The 19,540-nt window shown below is 39.5% G+C and overlaps 1 protein-coding gene across 7 annotated transcripts in view; it reads right to left on the bottom strand.

The window, feature by feature from the left end:
* The window catches only part of LARP1B (La ribonucleoprotein 1B), a 168,026-nt gene extending 148,486 nt beyond the window's left edge, over positions 1 to 19,540 (bottom strand). Inside the window, exons 1-5 of one of the 7 annotated variants that reach the window (XM_058292298.2) lie at positions 19,051 to 19,204; positions 10,909 to 10,967; positions 10,505 to 10,564; positions 7,603 to 7,777; positions 5,046 to 5,186 (exon numbers count right to left, since the gene is read on the bottom strand). In XM_058292298.2, the coding sequence (XP_058148281.1) occupies positions 5,046 to 5,186; positions 7,603 to 7,777; positions 10,505 to 10,546 (358 nt within the window). In that variant the 5' untranslated portion in view covers positions 10,547 to 10,564; positions 10,909 to 10,967; positions 19,051 to 19,204. Of the gene's footprint in view, positions 1 to 5,045; positions 5,187 to 7,602; positions 7,778 to 10,504; positions 10,565 to 10,908; positions 10,968 to 18,242; positions 18,857 to 19,050; positions 19,385 to 19,409 lie in introns of those variants that run through there. The other 6 variants (XM_058292104.2, XM_058292058.2, XM_058292245.2 and 3 more) reach the window with 6 other exon arrangements.

A 19,540-nucleotide genomic window follows, 5' to 3' on the forward strand; every position in this document is an offset into this window, starting at 1 on the left:
GAACATACACTAAAGACGAAGGTTTCTCAACCCTGACACTAGGACTTGACACACTAGATGCCCCTAACACCTGTGCCCCACTCCCCAAGTTGTGACAACCAAAAATGCTCCAATGTCAAATGTCCCCTGCAGGACAAAATCACCACCATAATGAGAACCAGTTTCCCTAGACTGCAACTCCATACTCCATTATGCCTTAAAATCTTTTCAAACATCTCTGCCCCGACCTACAGTTAGTCTTATTTTATATCACAACACAAACATTTATACGTAATTTGAATACAAATACCATGAAAAATATTTACTATATAAAGCACTCTATCAATTTTTAAGAAATGATCTTAAGAGAGGCCCCTGACCCAAATCAAATCAAAATGGTGGCGTGAGAAGATTCAGTGCTCTGTGCCCCCAAAGAAGCTTTAAACAACCAGCAAGAACCCTAAAAACATCTTCCTCAAAGCTCCAGAAACAGTTAAAGGACTGCACAAACAGGGCAAATAGACTCAAGAAAAAAGTCAGGTGTAGCTCAAGCGGTTGAGTGATGGCTTCCCATGTATGAGGTCCTGGGTTCAATCCTCTGTACCTCCTAAAAAAAAAAAAAAAAGGTAACTTAAAAGCAATAGGAGCTCACGGCACCCTGGCTGGTTCCTCCAAAATGTCACTGGCTTGGAATGGAGCCAGCCCATGCTCCCAGTATAGGTCCCTGGTCCCAATTCTAGAGTAAGCAAAGTAATACTGGGAGAACTAATGTCTGGCTAAACCTCTATGGTGGTATCATGAGGGACTGAACCAAGATACTCATCACAGACTTGCCAATCCAGAACTTGCCCTTCATGTAGAAGGCAGTTCACAGAGCTCTCCTTCAGAATGCTGTGGGAGATCAGTTGAGTCATGGCTGCCTGGGGCAAGGGACTGTTGGCTTTAGGATAAACAAATGAAGAAACTGTTAGGAAACAGGGTAGAAGGAACATTCAGATCTCCGTAAATGGGGCAATTACTAGGACCATATGTACCTGCCCAAGACAAGACGCACATGCAGAAAGGATCAACAAAGCCCCAAAGAGGCCCCAATAATTTGGCCTGGAACTATTCTCTAAACTCACTGTAAGGATAAACTCTGAATGAGTGCACTCATACAAATCAATCTGCAAAAACTGTGAAGGGTGTTTCCTTTTTTTCTTAGCTCCTGTCATTCAAGAAAAGCTATGCCATACACTAGCTGGATAAAAGCTTAAGGTACAGGTGCCTCAGAATCTAGATTTTAGCTAGCTACAACCATTGAAATATCAAAATGTCCAGATTTCAACAAAAGATTACAAAACATACAAAGAAACAGGAAGTGATGGCCCAGGCAAAACAGAAAAAAGTATCAGAAACCACCAACAAAGAGGCCCACACCTGGATCAAACCATGCAAACACTTAAATATGCTCAAAGGGCTAAAGCAAAAATATGGAAAACGAATTAAGGGAAATCAGGAAAACAAGAGATTTCCATCAAAAGATGGAAATTTTAAAAAAAAGGAACAGAGCTGAAGACAAAACAGAAATTAAAAACCCCTATGGATTCAAGAGCACATTAGGACTGGCAGAAGAAAGTATCAATGAACTTGAGGTTAACACAACTGAAATTCACCCAGTCTGAGGAACAGAAAGAACACTGAAGAAAAGTGAACAAAGCCTGAGGAAACTGTGGGACACCATCAAGCTTACCAATATATATATTGTGGGAATATCAGAAGGTGAAGGAAGAGAGAAAAGGGGAGAGGAAAATATTCAAAGAAAGAATGGCTGAAAGTCATGAAAATACACACCCAAGGTAGTTAATGAACTCCAGACAGGATAAACTCCAGTACAGCCACATGGCAGCATATTATAATCAATATAAGCATATTATAATCAAAAATAGAATTCTGAAATCCACAAGAGAGAAGCAATATGTAACATGTAAAAGTCTCAATCTCAGTTTACTGCCAATTTCTCATCAGAAACCACAGAGACAAGAAGGCATCAGGATGACTTATTTAAAGTGCTGAAAGCAAATAATTGTCAACCAAGAATGCTATATCCAGCAAAAAAAACCTGTCTTTTAAACCAAAGGAGAGATTAAGACATTCCCAGATAAACAAAAGCTGAGGGAGCTTGTCACCACTAGACCAACCCTCCAAGAGATGATAGAGAGGGAAGCAGATGTGACTCAGGTGATAGGGCCTTCGCCTACCATATGGGAAGACTCAGGTTCAACCTCTGGGCCCCCTGGTGAAAAAGAAGAGAAAGCACGCCCGCGCGGCAAGCCAGTGTTTGCGTGGCGAGCCGTGTGCCCATGCTGTGAGCCAAGTTGCCATGCAAGTGTCCACACAGCAAGCTGAGTGCCTGCACGGCAAACCAGTGCCCATGCAAGTGAGTCACGCAGCAAGATGATGACACAAGGAAGGGGAGAGTCAAGGTGAAATGCAGCAGAGGCTGGGAACTGAGGCGATGCAATTGACAGGGAACCTCTCTCCACATCAGAGGTCCCCAGGATCGAATCCCAGTGAATCCTAGAGGAGAAAGAAGAGAAAATAAAAAGGAGAAATAGATACAGAAGATCACACAGAATGGACACAGACAGCAAAAACAGCAAGGTAGGGAAGGGGGAGAGGGGGAAAAAAGATGCTAGAGAGAGTTGTACAGATTGAAAGGAAAAGACAATAGATAATAGATCAAAGCTGGATGAAGAAATAAAGATCTCTTGTAAGAATAATGATGCGGATAAATATAAATGCCAGGGAAGCAGATGTGGCTCAAACGACTGAGCTCCCACCTACCACATGGGAGGTCTGGGTTCGGTTCCCAGTGCCTCCTAAAGAAGACAGCAAGGTGGCATGGCAAGCTGATGCAACAAGATGATGCAGTGAGATGGCAGTGAGATGATGCAACCAAGAGACAGCGAGGAAAGACAATGAGAGACACATCAAAGCAGAGTGTAAGAGGTGGCTCAGGGGATTAGGCACATTCCTCCCACATGGGAGGTCCCAAGGTTCAGTTCCCAGTGCCTCCTAAAAAAAGGGAAGACCAGGGAAACGGACTTTGGCCCAGTGGTTAGGACGTCCGTCTACCATATGGGAGGTCCACGGTTCAAACCCCGGACCTCCTTGACCCGTGTGGAGCTGGCCATGCGCAGCGCTGATGCGCGCAAGGAGTGCTTTGCCACGCAAGGGTGTCCCCCGCGTGGGGGAGCCCCACGCGCAAGGAGTGCGCCCGTGAGGAAAGCCGCCCAGCGTGAAAAGAAAGAGCAGCCTGCCCAGGAATGGCGCCGCCCACACTTCCCGTGCCGCTGACCACAACAGAAGCGGACAAAGAAACAAGACGCAGCAAATAGACACCAAGAACAGACAACCAGGGGAGGGGGGGGAATTAAATAAATAAATAAATCTTTAAAAAAAAAAAAAAAAAAGGGAAGACCAGCACACAAGAAACAGACACAACAAATGCAAAAAAATGAGTGGGTGGGGAAAAATAAAATAAATCTTAAAAAATATATAAAAAATAAAAAATAAATGCCAGCACTATTTTTGGTTTGTAACTCCACTTTTTACATCCTACAGATCTAAAAGGCAAATGCATAAAATGAAATGATAAATCAGTGGTTTGGGACTCAAAGTGTAAACCTGTAATTTGTGACAAGTAGGGGCACACACGATCTGTTATAAACCACTGAAGTTAAATTGGTATCAAAGCAAACGAGACTGTTACAGATTTAGGATGTTAAATTTAAGCCCAATGGGTACTTGAAGAAAATATCAGAAAACATGCAGGATCACAGAGATAGAAATCAGGGCACCGGTTGTCATAGATAGGGGCAGGGAAAATGAGGAGTTAATGCATAATGGGCACAGGGTTTCTACGTGGGAATACGGACAAGTTTTAGTATGGAAGGTAGTAAGGGTACCACAACATTATGAACGTGATTAATTCCACTGAATAGTATGCCTAGGAGAGGCTTAGAAAGGAAAGTTTGTGTTGTATATGTTCCCATAATTAAAAAGAAAAAGCAACTAAAGAGACAGTGGCAATTAAACGCAACACATGATCCTGCACAGGATGAAATACGGGAGGAAAAAAGACTCAAAAGGATGCATGAAAAAACTGGAATATAGACTGTGAACTTTATTATCACTGTTAAATTTCCTGTACTTAATAGCTATACATAAGAGGGTCAATAACCTTCTTCTTAGAAAATGTACATGGCAGAATTTAGTGTTTAAGAAGCTAATGAAAAGTAGACACAAGAGTACATACTGCATATTAATATGAAATTCTAGAAAAAGCAAATACAGAAAGCAGATTACTATACTCTAATAAATGTATATATATAAATTACACTTCAGCTAACTTGATTTTTTAAAAGTACCATTCAGAAGAGACTCCCACTAGCCAAATGTGGGACAATCTGAGAATCAAAGTGAACAATAAAAAACAGATTATATAGTCTTAAAGTCTCTCTCCATAAATTATTAATTACAAGGGGGAAAAGAGTATCTATACAGTAAAGAAACCTGAAGTATACTACATTAACCAAGGAATTAATGTTAATATTATCAATAATGGAACAAACCAAGATCACATGCATTCCAATATGATGCAACGAGAAAAAAAAAAAAATCACAAATTTTTTGTAATATTTCTGCCAAAAGTTCAAAACCCAAATCTAATCATAAGTAAACATGAGAAAACCTTTGAGGGATATTCATCCACATAACTGTTGTCATTCAAAGTAACATGGATTGGATCGTAGAAAATGGGGGGAGGGACACTATAAAGGACATTATTCAGAAAATCTGACTCTGGGTGGATGCATCATATTAATGTTAAGTTCCCTATTTTGCTAACTATGCTATGGTTAACAGTTCTTATGAAATATACTCGAAATGTATTTAGGGTTAAAGGGGCAAAGTGCCTGCAACTTACTGAAATAGTTTATACTACTCAGGATTATTTTAAAAAAATAATAAGCATTAAGACTAACTTCTTTCTTTAATCATTTTTCTCTTGGAATATAACTTACTTCTTGTGTCATTTCGCCTATTGTTATGTGCTGATTTATTTGTTTCAAGCTGGCATCTTGAGCTGTTCCGGGATCCTGGTCTCTCTTGACTTTCTGGTCTTACATCATCTAAGTGGAGTGGTACCCACTTGTGTTTATTACCTTGAAGGAAAAAATTGAAATATTTTAATGACAATGCACAATTTTCATTAAAGTCCTGCAATTCTGAGAGCAATTTGGATTTTAATTAGGTGAAATACTGTTCATTTGTCCTCAAAGGAATTATCTGTAGAGTATCAAAAGAATTTTTTTCTTCTCACATGTAGGTCCTTGATAAACTTATTTCTGCAAACAGTGTTTTTTAAAATCAAGAGAAAAGCCAGTGCTATCAATGGGTACTTTTGCACAAGTAAAATGATGATGTCTTTCTGTTTAATTCTGATAGATAAACCATTAACAGATAATGTATATGTACATTATTGATTTGATTCTTGATTCTTAAGCCTCAGAACATAGTATGCCAGATAAGACATTATTATACTGTTCACACTGGAAAGACAGGCTTATGGTCAAAACACTCAGTTTCAGGTCACTATCTAACGTATTTGTTTATCCAGCATTACTATAAAAGAATGAGGTTTCTCAAAATATTAAAAGGCTAAATTTAATTATAAAATTTGTTTAACTGCATTTGATAGAATTTTTTTTACAGTTGTGATGCATTTTCCTAATTTCTTAATATGAGACACAATTTTTCTTGATGACTAAATTGACAATAATTGTTGTACTATAGTCAGATTCTGAAAAGACCACCTATTCATGGATTCAGCAGTCAAGATTTCAAAATGTTTAGTCTCCTGCCCAATCTATATTCTCTACTAAAACAAGACTCAAGAAAAAACTATCAAGGTAAAAGACCATGAAAAACCTGAAAAACTTTTTAAAGCCTCTACTATGAATTCTACTAATGAGATTCCTTGGCATACACAAGTCTTTTGAAGATAAAAAAAGTATATTCTAGGAATCAATTTGTGACTTGATTATATGAATTACACTACAAAACATCTGGCTCTTAATATTTTTCAATTTTAACTGAAGCAACTAGCAGGGAGTACAAATTTTATACCAGGATGACAGTCCTAGCACTATCTCATACTTTCTAGTATGACAAAGTTGCTAGGAAGCAGGAAAGAGATGTAGGTGATAAAGCAGTAAATAAAGGATATCCAATTGCAACCACTTTTGAACAATTAGCCATGACTCACTGTATCAAGTGGGCCTAATGCTTACTCTGCAGATAAGGGTTAGAGATTCACTTAAAATTCAAATAAACACTCAATAGATGAGAGGTTGTTATTTTCATTATTAAAGAAACTGGCTAGCAACTACTGCACCACTAAATGTCCCCTCCCATACTCTCTCATCTCCACAGGTTCGAATGCTTCCATGGCCTCTCATATCACTTAAAATCCAAATACAGCACTCAAAATAAAACACAAATTCCAAGGCAATACATTAACCTGGACCTTGCTTAACTCTCCAAACCCATTTTCTCAGCTCTACCCAAAGCTTTCTCTGCTTCGGCCACTGACCTTTTTTTTTTTTTTAATTTTTTTTTATGTCTTTTTTTTTTTTTAAGATTTATTTATTTATTTAATTCCTCCCCCCTCCCCCGGTTGTCTGTTCTCTGTGTCTATTTGCTGAGTCTTGTTTCTTTGTCCACTTCTGTTGCCGTCAGCGGCACGGGAAGTGTGGGTGGCGCCATTCCTGGGCAGGCTGCACTTTCTTTCATGCTGGGCGGCTCTCCTTACGGGGTGCACTCCTTGTGCGTGGGGCTCCCCTACGCGGGGGACACCCCTGCGTGGCGCGGCACTCCTTGCGCGCATCAGCACTGCGCGTGGGCCAGCTCCACACGGGTCAAGGAGGCCCAGGGTTTGAACCTCAGACCTCCCATGCGGTAGACGGACGTCCTAACCACTGCGCCAAGTCCGTTTCCCGGCCACTGACCTCATGATAGATTAAAGCTCTTTTCTGTCTACAAGCCCCTAAAAGACATGTCTGCCAAGATTCAGAACACTAAATGAAAATAAAGTTTTTATAAAGCAGAGATATTATGTTCCATTCCCAGACACATACAGTTCAGAAAACAAAATGAAAAGGAATGAAAAGAATCCTTTTTCCCTTCAAAGGGTTAAGGGGGAAATGATATGAGGAAAAAGTGGAAAATTCTTTTCTCTTAGGAAAACATACTGTTTTATTTTCCCAGAGCTTCCTGAAAAACAGGAAACAATTCCAACGAATATTTTTTTAAAATCATACAAACTTCCAAGAATATATCTACACTTGTCTCTTTAAGTGGAACTTCATTCTCATATACAGAATACAAGTCAACTGCAAAATGGAAAGCCTAACAGTTTAGAAATGTGACAAAAGCAAGTAAATTACCAATGCAGATGTTTTATGAAAAAAAAAATTTAAAATACACACTGGTGACTGTCAGGGATCAAACGATTAAATTATAATTCTTCATTACAATTTTTGTTGAAAAATTAAAATTGAAGATAGAAGATACGCAGACCTCTCCTTCGTTGACTACTTGATTGAGCTTCATCTTCGCTGACATTTTCAGCAGGACCATCTAATTTTGTTTCCCAGTTTTCTTTGCTATCATTGTTGGTTCTCTTTTCAACCTTCTCTTCTTTTTCTTTTCTATTTTGGGGCTTCTTATTTCCTTGGCTGATAATACTTTGACACTGCAAAAGATTTTTCGGAATGAAACAATTTTCATCAACATTTTTACTAACATATCCAAAAATATGGTAATATATCTTTGCAAAGTACTTTTTTTTTCAGAGCTGCTACTTTTTTTTCTAGGAGATACTGGGGATTGAACCCAGGACTATCCATTCCCCAATGAGTTGGTTTTCTTGTTTGTATATTTATATATATAGTAAACAACTGAATTATATATTTGAATATGGTTAAAAGGAGAAATTTTAAGTTGCATATATGTTACCAAAAAAAAATCTTAGCCCTTAAGAAAACACAGTGAACCCTAATGTAAATGGCAAACTACAGTTATAATAAAATTATAACATTATTCTTTCGAGTGTATATTATTCTTTCAACAAATGTACCACACTAATGCAAGGTGTTAATAAATCTACAACCTCTCTGATAAAATACATTAAAAAGATAAACTGATAGCAAATAAACATATGAAAAGATTCTTAACATCAAAGAAATGCAAATTAAACTACAATGCAATACCACTATGTACCTACTGAAATGGCTAAATTTAAAATGAATGACCATACCAAGTGTTAGTGAAGATGTAGAGAATATGTACTTCTGATACATTGCTGATGGAAATGTAAAGTTTAGCAGTTTCTTAAAAGATTTTAGAAAATAGTCACCACATGATCCAGTCATTCTACCCATAGGTATCTACCAAAGACAAATGAAAGGGAAGTGGATGTGGCTCCAGCAGCTGGGTGCCCACCTACCACATGGGAGGTCCCGGGTACAGGTGCCGGTGCCTCCTAAAGAAGACAGGACAAGCAAGCAAGATGACACAGGAGAGAGGACACAACAAAGAGAGAAAGCAAGGAAATACGAGAGACACAATAAGCAGGGAGCAGATATGGCACAAGTGATTGGGCACCTCCCTCCCACATAAATGGGAGGGCCTGGGTTTGGCTCCAGCGGCCTCCTGAAAAAACAGAAAAAGATGATAAACAGAGAGCAGACAGTGAGTGCAAACTACAAGCAGCAGGGAGAGGGGAGAAATAAATAAAATAGTTAAAAAAAGACAAATGAAAGCATATATCTATGCAAAAGTTTGTACACAAATATTTTATCAAAGCTTTATCTGTAATAGCCAAAACCTGGAATCAATCAAATGTCCACCAACAAGAGGTGAATGGATAAACCGTTACATACACACAATGAAATACTACTCAACAATAAAAAGGAATAAGCTAACGATACACACACAAATAAATCTCAAATTGATTATCCTGAGAAGAAAAGTACACATGTATGATTCCGTTTATATAAAAATCCTAGAAAATGCAAACTAACAGTGACAAAAAGCACATCGTTGGCTGCCTGGGAATAGGGTGAGGGTGGGGGGAAAGAGCAGAAGTGAGAAGGATTATGAAGGAGGGTAAGGAAATAATGAGAAGTAACGGGTAAGTTCATTATCTTGAATGTGGTGCTTTCACAGATATATACAAGCCAAAACTTTTATCAAATTGCATGCATTGTATATGTGCAGTTTACTGTATGTCACAACTCAATTAAGTTGTTTAAATAAATATATACGGATCTACAACTACATACCAATAACACTACACAAATTACAAATAACAAAGTGTACAGTGTCAAGCATAAACATGTAAATCATATAATCATATATGCTACTGAATTAAAAAGCCCCTTGATGGGACATTTTAGAGCCTTTCAGAACTTGTTTTACAGATAGCTAAATGCAACTTATTTTAATTATCTGTAGTTATCATACTTCTTGATATCACACTTCTTGATATGATGGTTAACACGAACTAATAATGAAAATGATATAAATCAAAGAAAACACATATACATATAGCACTAATTTCAATATACAAATGGGCTTCATCTAGACACATTATATTAAATCACATTATATTAAAAATTAATCAGGAAGCAGACTTGGTCCAATGGATAGGGCACCTGCCTACCACAAGGGAGGTCCGCAGTTCAAACCCGGGGCCTCCTTGACCTGTGTGGAGCTGGCCCATGCACAGTGCTGATGCACGCAAGGAGTGCCGTGCCACGCAGGGTTGTCCCCCACGTAGGGGAGCCCTACGCACAAGGAGCGGGCCCCTAAGGAGTGCCACCCAGTGCAAAAGAAAGTGCAGCCTGCCCAAGAATGGCACAGCACACATGGAGAGCTGACACAAGAAGATGACGCAACAAAAACATAGATCCCGGGTGCTGCTGATAAGGATAGAAGTGGTCACAGAAGAACACACAGCTAATGGACACAGAGAGCAGACAACTGGGGGTGGGGGGAAGGGGAGAGAAACAAAAAATAAATAAATCTTAAAAAAAAAATCTATTTGTAGGCATGAAAATGACAAGATACCCCCACATTATCTAAGGTTACCCTAAGAATACAACCAAGCATATGAAAAATGGGTGAAACCATAAAAGGGATAGTTGCCAACTTTTCAGTACCTCTTTATCAATGTATATAACTTTATAAAAATATAAAAATTTGATTTATTATAGTTTATGTCATCATTTTTACAAAAATAACAGGTAAAATTTACAACGGGTAAAACTTAAGACACCAAGTTCATTAATACTATTGCCAATGTCAAGGATGATGAAAATTTTAAAAAACTATTTTGTACATAAATAGGTAATGTCTAAATGTTCAAACGAGCTATTTTCTTTGCATTAAGGGAAAAAAGCCTTTTAATAATACTTACTCCAGTGTTCACTAATTCACTTGGTGTTGGCCAATTAGCCATATCGCTGAAATCACCAGCCTAAAAAGTAAGTTCTCATATTAGTTTTAGAATTTATATAGAAAAACCATTTTCTAAAGTAAACCATTTTTAAAAATCACCTACATTCAACGACATGCAGGATTTGCCAAATTAATCCAAAAGACTCTCTGAACATCAGAACACCTTAAATAAGAATTTGGTCTTATGATTAAACTTCTAGAACTACGAAGCAGACGGGGTTTGGGATAAAGGCTACAATTCTCTAGTATATTAAAATCAATAATATAACTGAAAGAAAAATACACTTACAGAAATCTAAGAAGAGTTTCTAACAACAATTTCAAAATCAATACAGTTAATAATTATTTCCTACTAAAACACACCTTGTTGGATTTCTTTGTCCTGAGTTTTCCTGCTTTTATAATCTTGGGGGAACTGAGCTCTAAAAAAAAATACATAGGATTGTTTTACCAGCACTTCATTCAATACACATAACATAATAACTATTATACCAATTTCAGTAAATCAGTGTAGTCTTCTCTACACGCTCCCAAAAAATTCAGAGTTCTGAGACTCAAATTACTAGTAAAAAATCAACATTTATAACAGAGATACACACTGCTCTGTAATGGTCAAATAAAGAAATGGGAAATAGTAAGTTTACTTACACCAAATTGACAGACCAATCCATTTATTAAAAGAATACAAACTATTATGTAAGAAAATTAGAAATAACATGCTTTAATACAATGTTAGTAATTCAAATAATTTCCAACGGGATACATTTTTCTGTACAATTAATATATTCACCAAGAAGCATCCAAAAAATAGGCCAAAAGACTTCAAACTACTTGTCCTGGAAAACAGGTTTGGTAACCATAATAGGTAATAATAGCTTGTACCTAGATTCAAGCCATGGAATAACTGGTCACAGTAAGTCTGTACAATGTCACAGGATAACTACTTGTCCATATATTGAATCAGAGTACAATGGTTGACAATTTAAACCAATATATTATGTCAAAGAGAAGAAGCTTTTACAATGCCATTTAGTTTAGTTCATTGCCTAGCAAGATGATAAACTGGCCTAAACATATAGCTAAACATGACAAGTAAATATTAAAAAGCAGAATTTGATAAATGTAAACACAATAATTCAGCAAAAAAGGAATCCCATAAACCATGGCAATGACCAATTTATAGAATAAAGTAAAGCAATCTTTGAGTTAAAATCCAGAAGCAGATTTACACACAATCTAGAGTACTGATCAAAGAAGAGGGATGAAAGATGAAGACGTGTTCAGAGATGGGGATACAGGGAGGGATCTTGAGCAGTACTGTAGCATTCTATTTCTAAAACAGAAACAGTGAGTATATATTTTAATCTTTACACTTTAAGTATGTATAAATGTGTATGTGTATGCATGTGTATGTGGATAAAGAAGTTCATTAAGAAAACCAGATGCAGTAAGAAAAAAAAATACAGGTATATAAGACAAAGAAACTGAAGTCCAGGGAGGAGGGAAAAAATACAAAATTATTAATAAAGAACAATATTTGCCTGACCATTACCTAGTATAGTATTAAAATATCCTCCATAAATACTATATATTTTTAATGATGGTTATCCACTATAAAACATTTATGGGACTTGACCCTCAACAAAGTGGAAAATAGGCTCCAAAATACTAATGACTGAGTAATCAGGATGCCTGGCAGTCATAAAGTACAGCCTTATATGAATCATTTCATATAGTGAGAAATAATGAGATAGGCAAGCAAGTTTTTTTAGCTTTATTACAAAGCAATTAGATATTTATAATCATGAAACTAAAGTCAGAAATTAAAGATAAACAAAAAAAACAGAAATTAAATTATTCTGATCACATTTAAAAATTTTTAACCATCAATATTAAGTAACACCATGAAGTTTGAAATGAAGAAAAAATATTTGCAATGTAACAGAGTTAAAGACTTTTTTTATGGATTTACCAGTATCATTCCCATACACTACACAGATATTAAAACCTGTCTTGGAAGCAAGAGAGTCCCATCCATCAGCCACACGGGATCAAAGTCCCCTCTTAATTAGAGGTGGAGTGGGCATTACCATCCCAGAATCCTCAAGATCGGGGAATAAAATATAGACTAGAGTAGACTTACTGGTATTCTACTATAGATTTATTGTGATTCTATCAATGGAAGAAATTATTTCATTGATGTGGAGAAAGTATCCACTTGAAGTGTTGAAGTCAGGGAGAAGGAAAAAGAGGTGTAATATGGGGCCATTTTCAGGACTTGGAACTTTGCTGAATAACACTGCAACAACAGACGAAGGTCATTATACATCCTGTCTTAATCTACAGAACTGAGTGGGAGAGAATGTAAACTACACTGTAAACTATAATCCACGCTAAGTGGCAATGCTCCAAAATGTGTTCATCAATTGCAATGAATGTACCACACTAATGAAAGAAGTTGTTAATATGGGGAAAGTGGGAGGTGTGGGGAGTGGGGCATATGGGAATCCCTTATATTTTTAATGTAACATTTTATGTAATCTAAATATCTTTTAAAAATAAATTTAAAATATTTTTAAAAATTAAATTAAATTGAAAAAACAAACAAAAACAATCTCAGGAAGCAGATGTGGCTCAAGCAATTGAGTTCCCGTCTATCACATGGGAGGTCCTGCATTCAGTTCCTGGTGCCTCCTAAATTAGCAAGACAAGCAAGACAGCGAGCTGACGTGACAAGTTGGCACAACGAGCTGGTGCGGCAACCTGATGCGACAAGAGACACAAGGAGGAAAACATAATGAAAGACAAAAAAGCAGGAAAGCAGAGGTGGCTCAAGCAATTAGGTGCCTCCCTCCCAATATGGGTGATACTGGATTTGGTCCTGGTGCCTCCTAAAAAAAAGGAAGATGAGCACACAATGAACAGACACAGCAAGTACAAACAGTGAGGAGGAGGGAGAAACCCTTAAAAAAAAAAAATGTAGCGAAAAGTGAGTAAAAGTTAGGGAGAAAGAATCTTTTAACTTTATTTCTTCAGACATTTAGAAATAAAAGGAAGAGATACATACGATTCTACAGAACAAAAATTAAGAGACTTCAGACTAATTCTTTTGGAATTCAAATAAAAAATATTGGAGTTTTGTCGAAATTTTAATCTTTCAACTTTTAAAAATATTTCAACTTTAATTCCTCCTCAGGAAATACAATGGGAAAAATTTACATTTAATGTTGACATTTTATTAGTATCTTTATGCATGCATTGTAACTAGAATGTTTATATGCATTTTATCAATACCATAGTTTTATTTCATCACAGAACATCTGACAAACTACCTTGGGTGATATGGCTGCATATCTAAGGGAGAAGAAATTATGGAGTTATTTCTTAACAATGGTTAATAGTCATTAAAAGTAAATTCACTCTTCCATGAGGAAGATTCTCCCACCCTCCTAACATTCTTATTCCCCTGTCCCAATTCCTCCCCATGGAAACAGTAAGTTTCTTGATTAATGAGTTCAGTTTTCCGTTTTCTTTGGGAGCTAGTTGTTCACAAAAAGCATTTTTGGTCTCCTCCTTCATGCTGTCAACTTCAGACAAAGACCACCCCAATAAAGGTAGAAAGGGGACATGCAGTTATGCAGCACCAACCTGGTGAACAAGTTTGTTTTAATTCCAAGTTCAATATAAGGAAGCCCACTATGCTTGCTCAGTTGGGGCCACCTCACCAACCCAGTTTTAACAGTGATAATTGAGATTTAAAAAATAATAAATCTGGGTAAACGTTGGACAGAAGATTAAAAAATAAAATACACATGGCTAAACTTGAAAAGACAAACACACTAAAATAAAGAAATAAAAACAAACAAAAAAAACTTTTTCACCTATCAGATTGGCAAAAAAGTGTTGATCACCATGCAAAGAAATGGACACTTCTTTCAATGTTGGTGAGTGTGAAGTGATATAATCTTTCAAGGGTAATCTGTCATTTAAAATGTATACATCCTTTGATAAAGCAATTCCATTTCTGGGAAATTATCCGGGAATCAAGACATGGTAAAACAAGGTGTGAATTGTTCACTGCCTCTTTGCTGTTTAACGCACTAATATATATATTTTTTCTAACAGAATATCAAATAGATATAACCTAAGAAACAAATTTAAGCTACTAGTGCATAATCTACACATCTCCACTTTTCGAACATCTCAAGCGAGGCAGTATATAATCAGCACAACTTTCTTGAGTGATCTTCCAGTGTCTTCAAAATGTTATTCTCTAACCCTGGGAATTTACATTAAAGAAATAATTCTAAATAGATAAAATAATTTAAGAATTTGACAACAAAAACTGAAAGGCAATAGAGGGGCTACTTTACTCATCCTAGTTCTGAAACCTCAATCTTTAGCAAAGTTTTAGTTAAGAAAATGCATTGATGGCACACAGAATTGCATTATATTTAAGAGAAAAACTTTAATACAGTAGATGAGGGTTTTTTAAAATGTAGAAAACCACTTTAATATCAACTTGACAACAAATACCCTGAAACGCAATAATTCTACTTCCTAGCATATGCCCTGAGAAAGTCATACAAGTGTTCAAGAGGCATGTACAAGAATGTTCACTCTCTTGCTGTTTAAATAAGAAAATCAAACAACTAGATGTGATCAACTGGAGAAGGGCTAATAAGCAGCTAAGTTTATAAGCCACCTCTCAGCAATTTTTTTTCCAGAGGTACCAGGGCCAGAGATTGAACCTTAGACCTCGTATGTGGGAAGCAGGTGCTCAACCACTTGAGTTACATTTGCTCCCTCTCAGCAATTTTTTAAAAGTTTAGATTTAAATGGATCAGTCAACATTTGCAATGAAAAAAGCAGTGACAGTTTATATTCTAAACACTGTATTTGGAAGTCACTGCATAGAAAGAGGTCTGAAAGGATATTTAGTAAACTTGTAACATGATTTTGTCTTTTTTTGGAGGGGATATCAAAAGTGCAGTGTTTTTACAAAGAAAATATATTTATCTGTCATATAATTTATTTAGAATGTTATTTCCTTAAGGTAGTAAGAGTAAGCTTATTTGAGGTTTTGGAGAAGCAGACATTGGGAAAAACAAGGATTAATGAACAACATGGAGTCAGAGACTAAGGATGAAAAAATAAACACTTTTATGTATCATGTTTTTGTGAAAGAGCTGAAATTATACTAGAAAATTAATAATATACAAGATGCAACCATCGTTACAGGTGATTAATAAATCCCTTACTGTGATTTCAATAAAGGGTCTCCAAAATAAATAAAACTAAAACAAGATTAGCATACAGATAGGGGGGAGATCTTTCTGGTCTCTGAAGATGGCAGACACTATTCTAAGCCTTTTGGGTGAGCCAAACTTTGGCTAAAAGGGTCTTATTCCAAAGCTGCCTTACCTGGATCACCAGAGATAGCAATACATTAGCCAGGATGACCATTCTATAAGTGGAAGTAAATCCTGTCACAAGGGCTGAAGCAGCAAGAATCTGTCTCACTTAGAAATGCAGGTTCTAAAGTAGAGTTCAGTTTTCATGAAATGTCCTAAAATATACACCCGTGTTTCCTATACTATTTCTATCTCTGATAATAAACTTCCTGGCAAAATTTTGTGGATGAAATTTCTTTACCTAACCCTAAGAGTGACAATATATCCAGGTTCGGTCAGGACAGCCCTGGTTTAAATGTTATCCAAATAGAATTAATAGTGTCCCATTTCCCTCTCAAGAGTATCCAAGTTTGTAGGAAAATTATAAAGACATCCTACTAATAGGTTACCGGACAAATTGGACACTTCCTGCTTTGCACCTTACTGTAAACCTGAAGAACCTCTGTTTTCATTTCATTATTTTTGAAAGTTGCAAATTTGCTTAGGAAAAGAGGAAGCCAAGGCACCCAGGTTAAACAGATGGCAATCAGGTATTAAGAAAATAGAAGGGATGAATCCAATCACGTATTTCATTTATGAGGCCCATAATAAGTCAGCTAGCTAGTTAGTAATAATACTTGGACTACCAAATCTCTCTGAACAATGCATTTTTAGACCACAACCTCTTATTTGAGTTACCTAGTTATTAACTGCAAACGCAAGTCCTGGTAGAAAAGTCAGTGCCGAAAGATTATAAAATTACACTACTCCAGGCATGCAGAATGATATTCCTGCAAGGGCAAACCAGACTTCCAAGGACAGAAAGAGTTGCCTACAGATAGACATCAGCAAAATTAATAGTTTCATGAAACCACACCACACGTCAAGCATCATAGTACATTGTTCTTAATCTCCGATGAAGACCTCCAGAGAAGGTACCAGTATATTAATCATACAAGCCTGTCAAAATATTTTTAACAAGGTCATTTCCCAAGACTCAACTCAAAAGTTTTCAAAGCTGTCAAACTGATTTTACAATCAATATAAGGAATTTAATTTTTGGTAGGTCACTGAACATAATATATAAATATGTGTAAATCTAGATGTAACAGGCAGGTGAGAGACAGCCAAAGAGAAGAATCACTAGGGCACTTTCTCTGCTAAATTTTTTTGGAGATTTTGCTTAAGGGTGTTCTCTTCAATTACTAATAGGAGTAAATCAATAGATCTCTGCAGTTAGGAGAATATGGTAATATTACACTTAGAACAAATTTTTAAGTACTTTTTTCTTAAAGTGTCAAAATTTATCAAGAATTAATGACCAATATTTCTGTGGAAAAGCTAAAGAATTCAATTAACTCGAAAAGTTTCTCTGAAGAACATGTCACATCCTTCATTTCATTTAATCTTCACAACCCTATAAACATGCTAAAATTTTTTCTATTCCACTGTTAGCCTTTAATTTAAAGAAGGCTTGCAACAAGCAGCAATAATTTCTATATAAAAAAACCAATTTATTACAACCTAAGTTATGAATAAAATTCTTGCTTTCCTTTTACTCAGCATTTCCATCTTAAGTTTTAAAAATAAAATAAAATGCTACAACCAAAATGAGGAACCAAAGGCCATACTGCACTGGTCAACATTCCAAATGAAGTGGCATAATCCCATCATCACTAGTTAAAAGACAGTGGAATGTTAGACTACCATTCACTTTAGTGTACAATCCACTCTCATAAACTATCCTAATTTACATTTTTCCACCATATTCATATCTCAAAGCTTTTTAATGGTAACTACAGCATAGAGTCCCTTTTTAATGATTACTCAGCAGTGTTTAGAAAAGTTTTGAGGTTTTTCGGGTCTTCAATATTTTACAATTAGATCACAATCGCCCTTCTACATAATAGATCCCCTTGCTCCAGACTTGAGTTACCCTTTTTAGAAAGTCCACAAAAACTTTTCCCTAGGAGGGCCTGCAGTATCTTTCTAAAGTTACCTACTTTCCCAAGTCACTAACACGTGGGAGTAAAACACAATCCAGGCCGCGCCAGCCCGGCGGTGCGGCCACGGTACCGCCGCCTTCTCCCCAATAGTCAAGGAGAACCTGAGGTCCCACCTCTTCCTGCCGCTCCTTTCCAAGATGTCCATTTATGTAAATAAGCAGAATGAATGACACCTTAGACCTAAATACCTCCGACTGACAGGCAAGAGAGGCCTACCCCTCCCCCAGCCCAAGTGCCCGAGGGGGCCGGCACTCGCCCTTTAGCCCCGCGGTCCCTTCCCACCCCGGGAGCCACAGACCTGCCTCCAGGGTTTCCAGCGGGGGCGGCGGCGGCCCGGCGCCGGCGGGGGACAGGTGCTGGGGAGGCTTTTTGGTCCAGGGGTTCTCCTTAGGCGGCGGCGGGGGGGGCTGCAGCTTCTCCTCAGGGCTTGCCGCAGCCGCCGCCTCCTCCGCTGCGTCCTCAGCCGTCGGGTCGCGCGGCGGCGGCAGTGGCTCCCCGCCAAAGGGGACCCCGGGCCCGCGCGCCTTGTGCGCCAGGTGCAGTGCGAGGGGCCTCACGGGCACGGCCGCCTGGGGCACGCTGTATCCCAGCACCGGCGCCGGCGACGGCTCTCCCCGCGCCCCAGCGTTGGTGGCGGCTGCGGCCCTCTCCTCCCTTGCCGCCTCCTTGTCCTCCAGGTCGGGCGGGAGTGGGTGCTCCGCCTGCCGGCTTGCTGAGGCCGACAGCGACACCCTCTCGGCAGCCCGCACGGGCGGCTCCTCCCGAGGGTGCGCGGTGGGCACCGGGACGCGAGCAGACATCGTCCCTTTTCCCCAGCCGCCCCAGGCGGGCGGCGCCCGGGACCAGGGAGTCCGGCTGCCCGATTCTCTGCCGGGACACCGACCGACTCTGGCCTGGGCCAGAGAACCCGAGAGCCCGGCCGCCGCCGCCGCCGCCACCCTCGTCCGCGTCGGCCCAGGCCGTGCAGCACCCGGCGTGCCGCGGCCCCCCCCAGCCCGCACCGAACGGAGCGCTAACCGCCCGCCGGCCCAGCCCGCCTCGGCGGCGCACGCCCAGAGACAGCCAACACGCGCAGGGCACCGCAGCGGGCAGCCGCGTGCCCTCACCTGGCGCAGTGGCGGAGGCGCCGCGAGCCGGGGCCGAAGGAGGACCTCTAGCGGAATGAGGGAGGCGCGCGCCGCCGGAGCCGGTAACTGCTCGCGGGGGCGTGGAGCGGGCGATCCAGGAGCACCGAGCAGGAGCGGGGCGGGGCCTCCCGGACGGAGCGTGACGTGGCTACTTACCGGCTCCTACCCTGGCCCAGCCGCCTCCCGCAGTGGTTGACAGAGGGCCCCGTGGGTGCCGCCCGGCCTGAGGGCCGGCCCCGCCCCAGCGGCCAGCCGAGGGGGAGGGAGGGCGAACTGAGCGATTCTCTGACGGGCGGACGCCGGCCGCCGGGATGCCCGCGCAGGGGCGGGGCGCGTACCCGGCCTTGTGACTCGCCCGCGGCTCCGGCGGCGGTAGGTAGGGGCGGGACGCGCTACGCACGTGGCCCGGCCGCCGCAGCCCGGCGGTGGCGTTGCCCTTCGGGACCCGAGCGGAGCTGAGCAGAGGCTG

Source organism: Dasypus novemcinctus, chromosome 1 (assembly GCF_030445035.2).
Source record: "Dasypus novemcinctus isolate mDasNov1 chromosome 1, mDasNov1.1.hap2, whole genome shotgun sequence".
Lineage (NCBI taxonomy): Eukaryota > Metazoa > Chordata > Mammalia > Cingulata > Dasypodidae > Dasypus > Dasypus novemcinctus.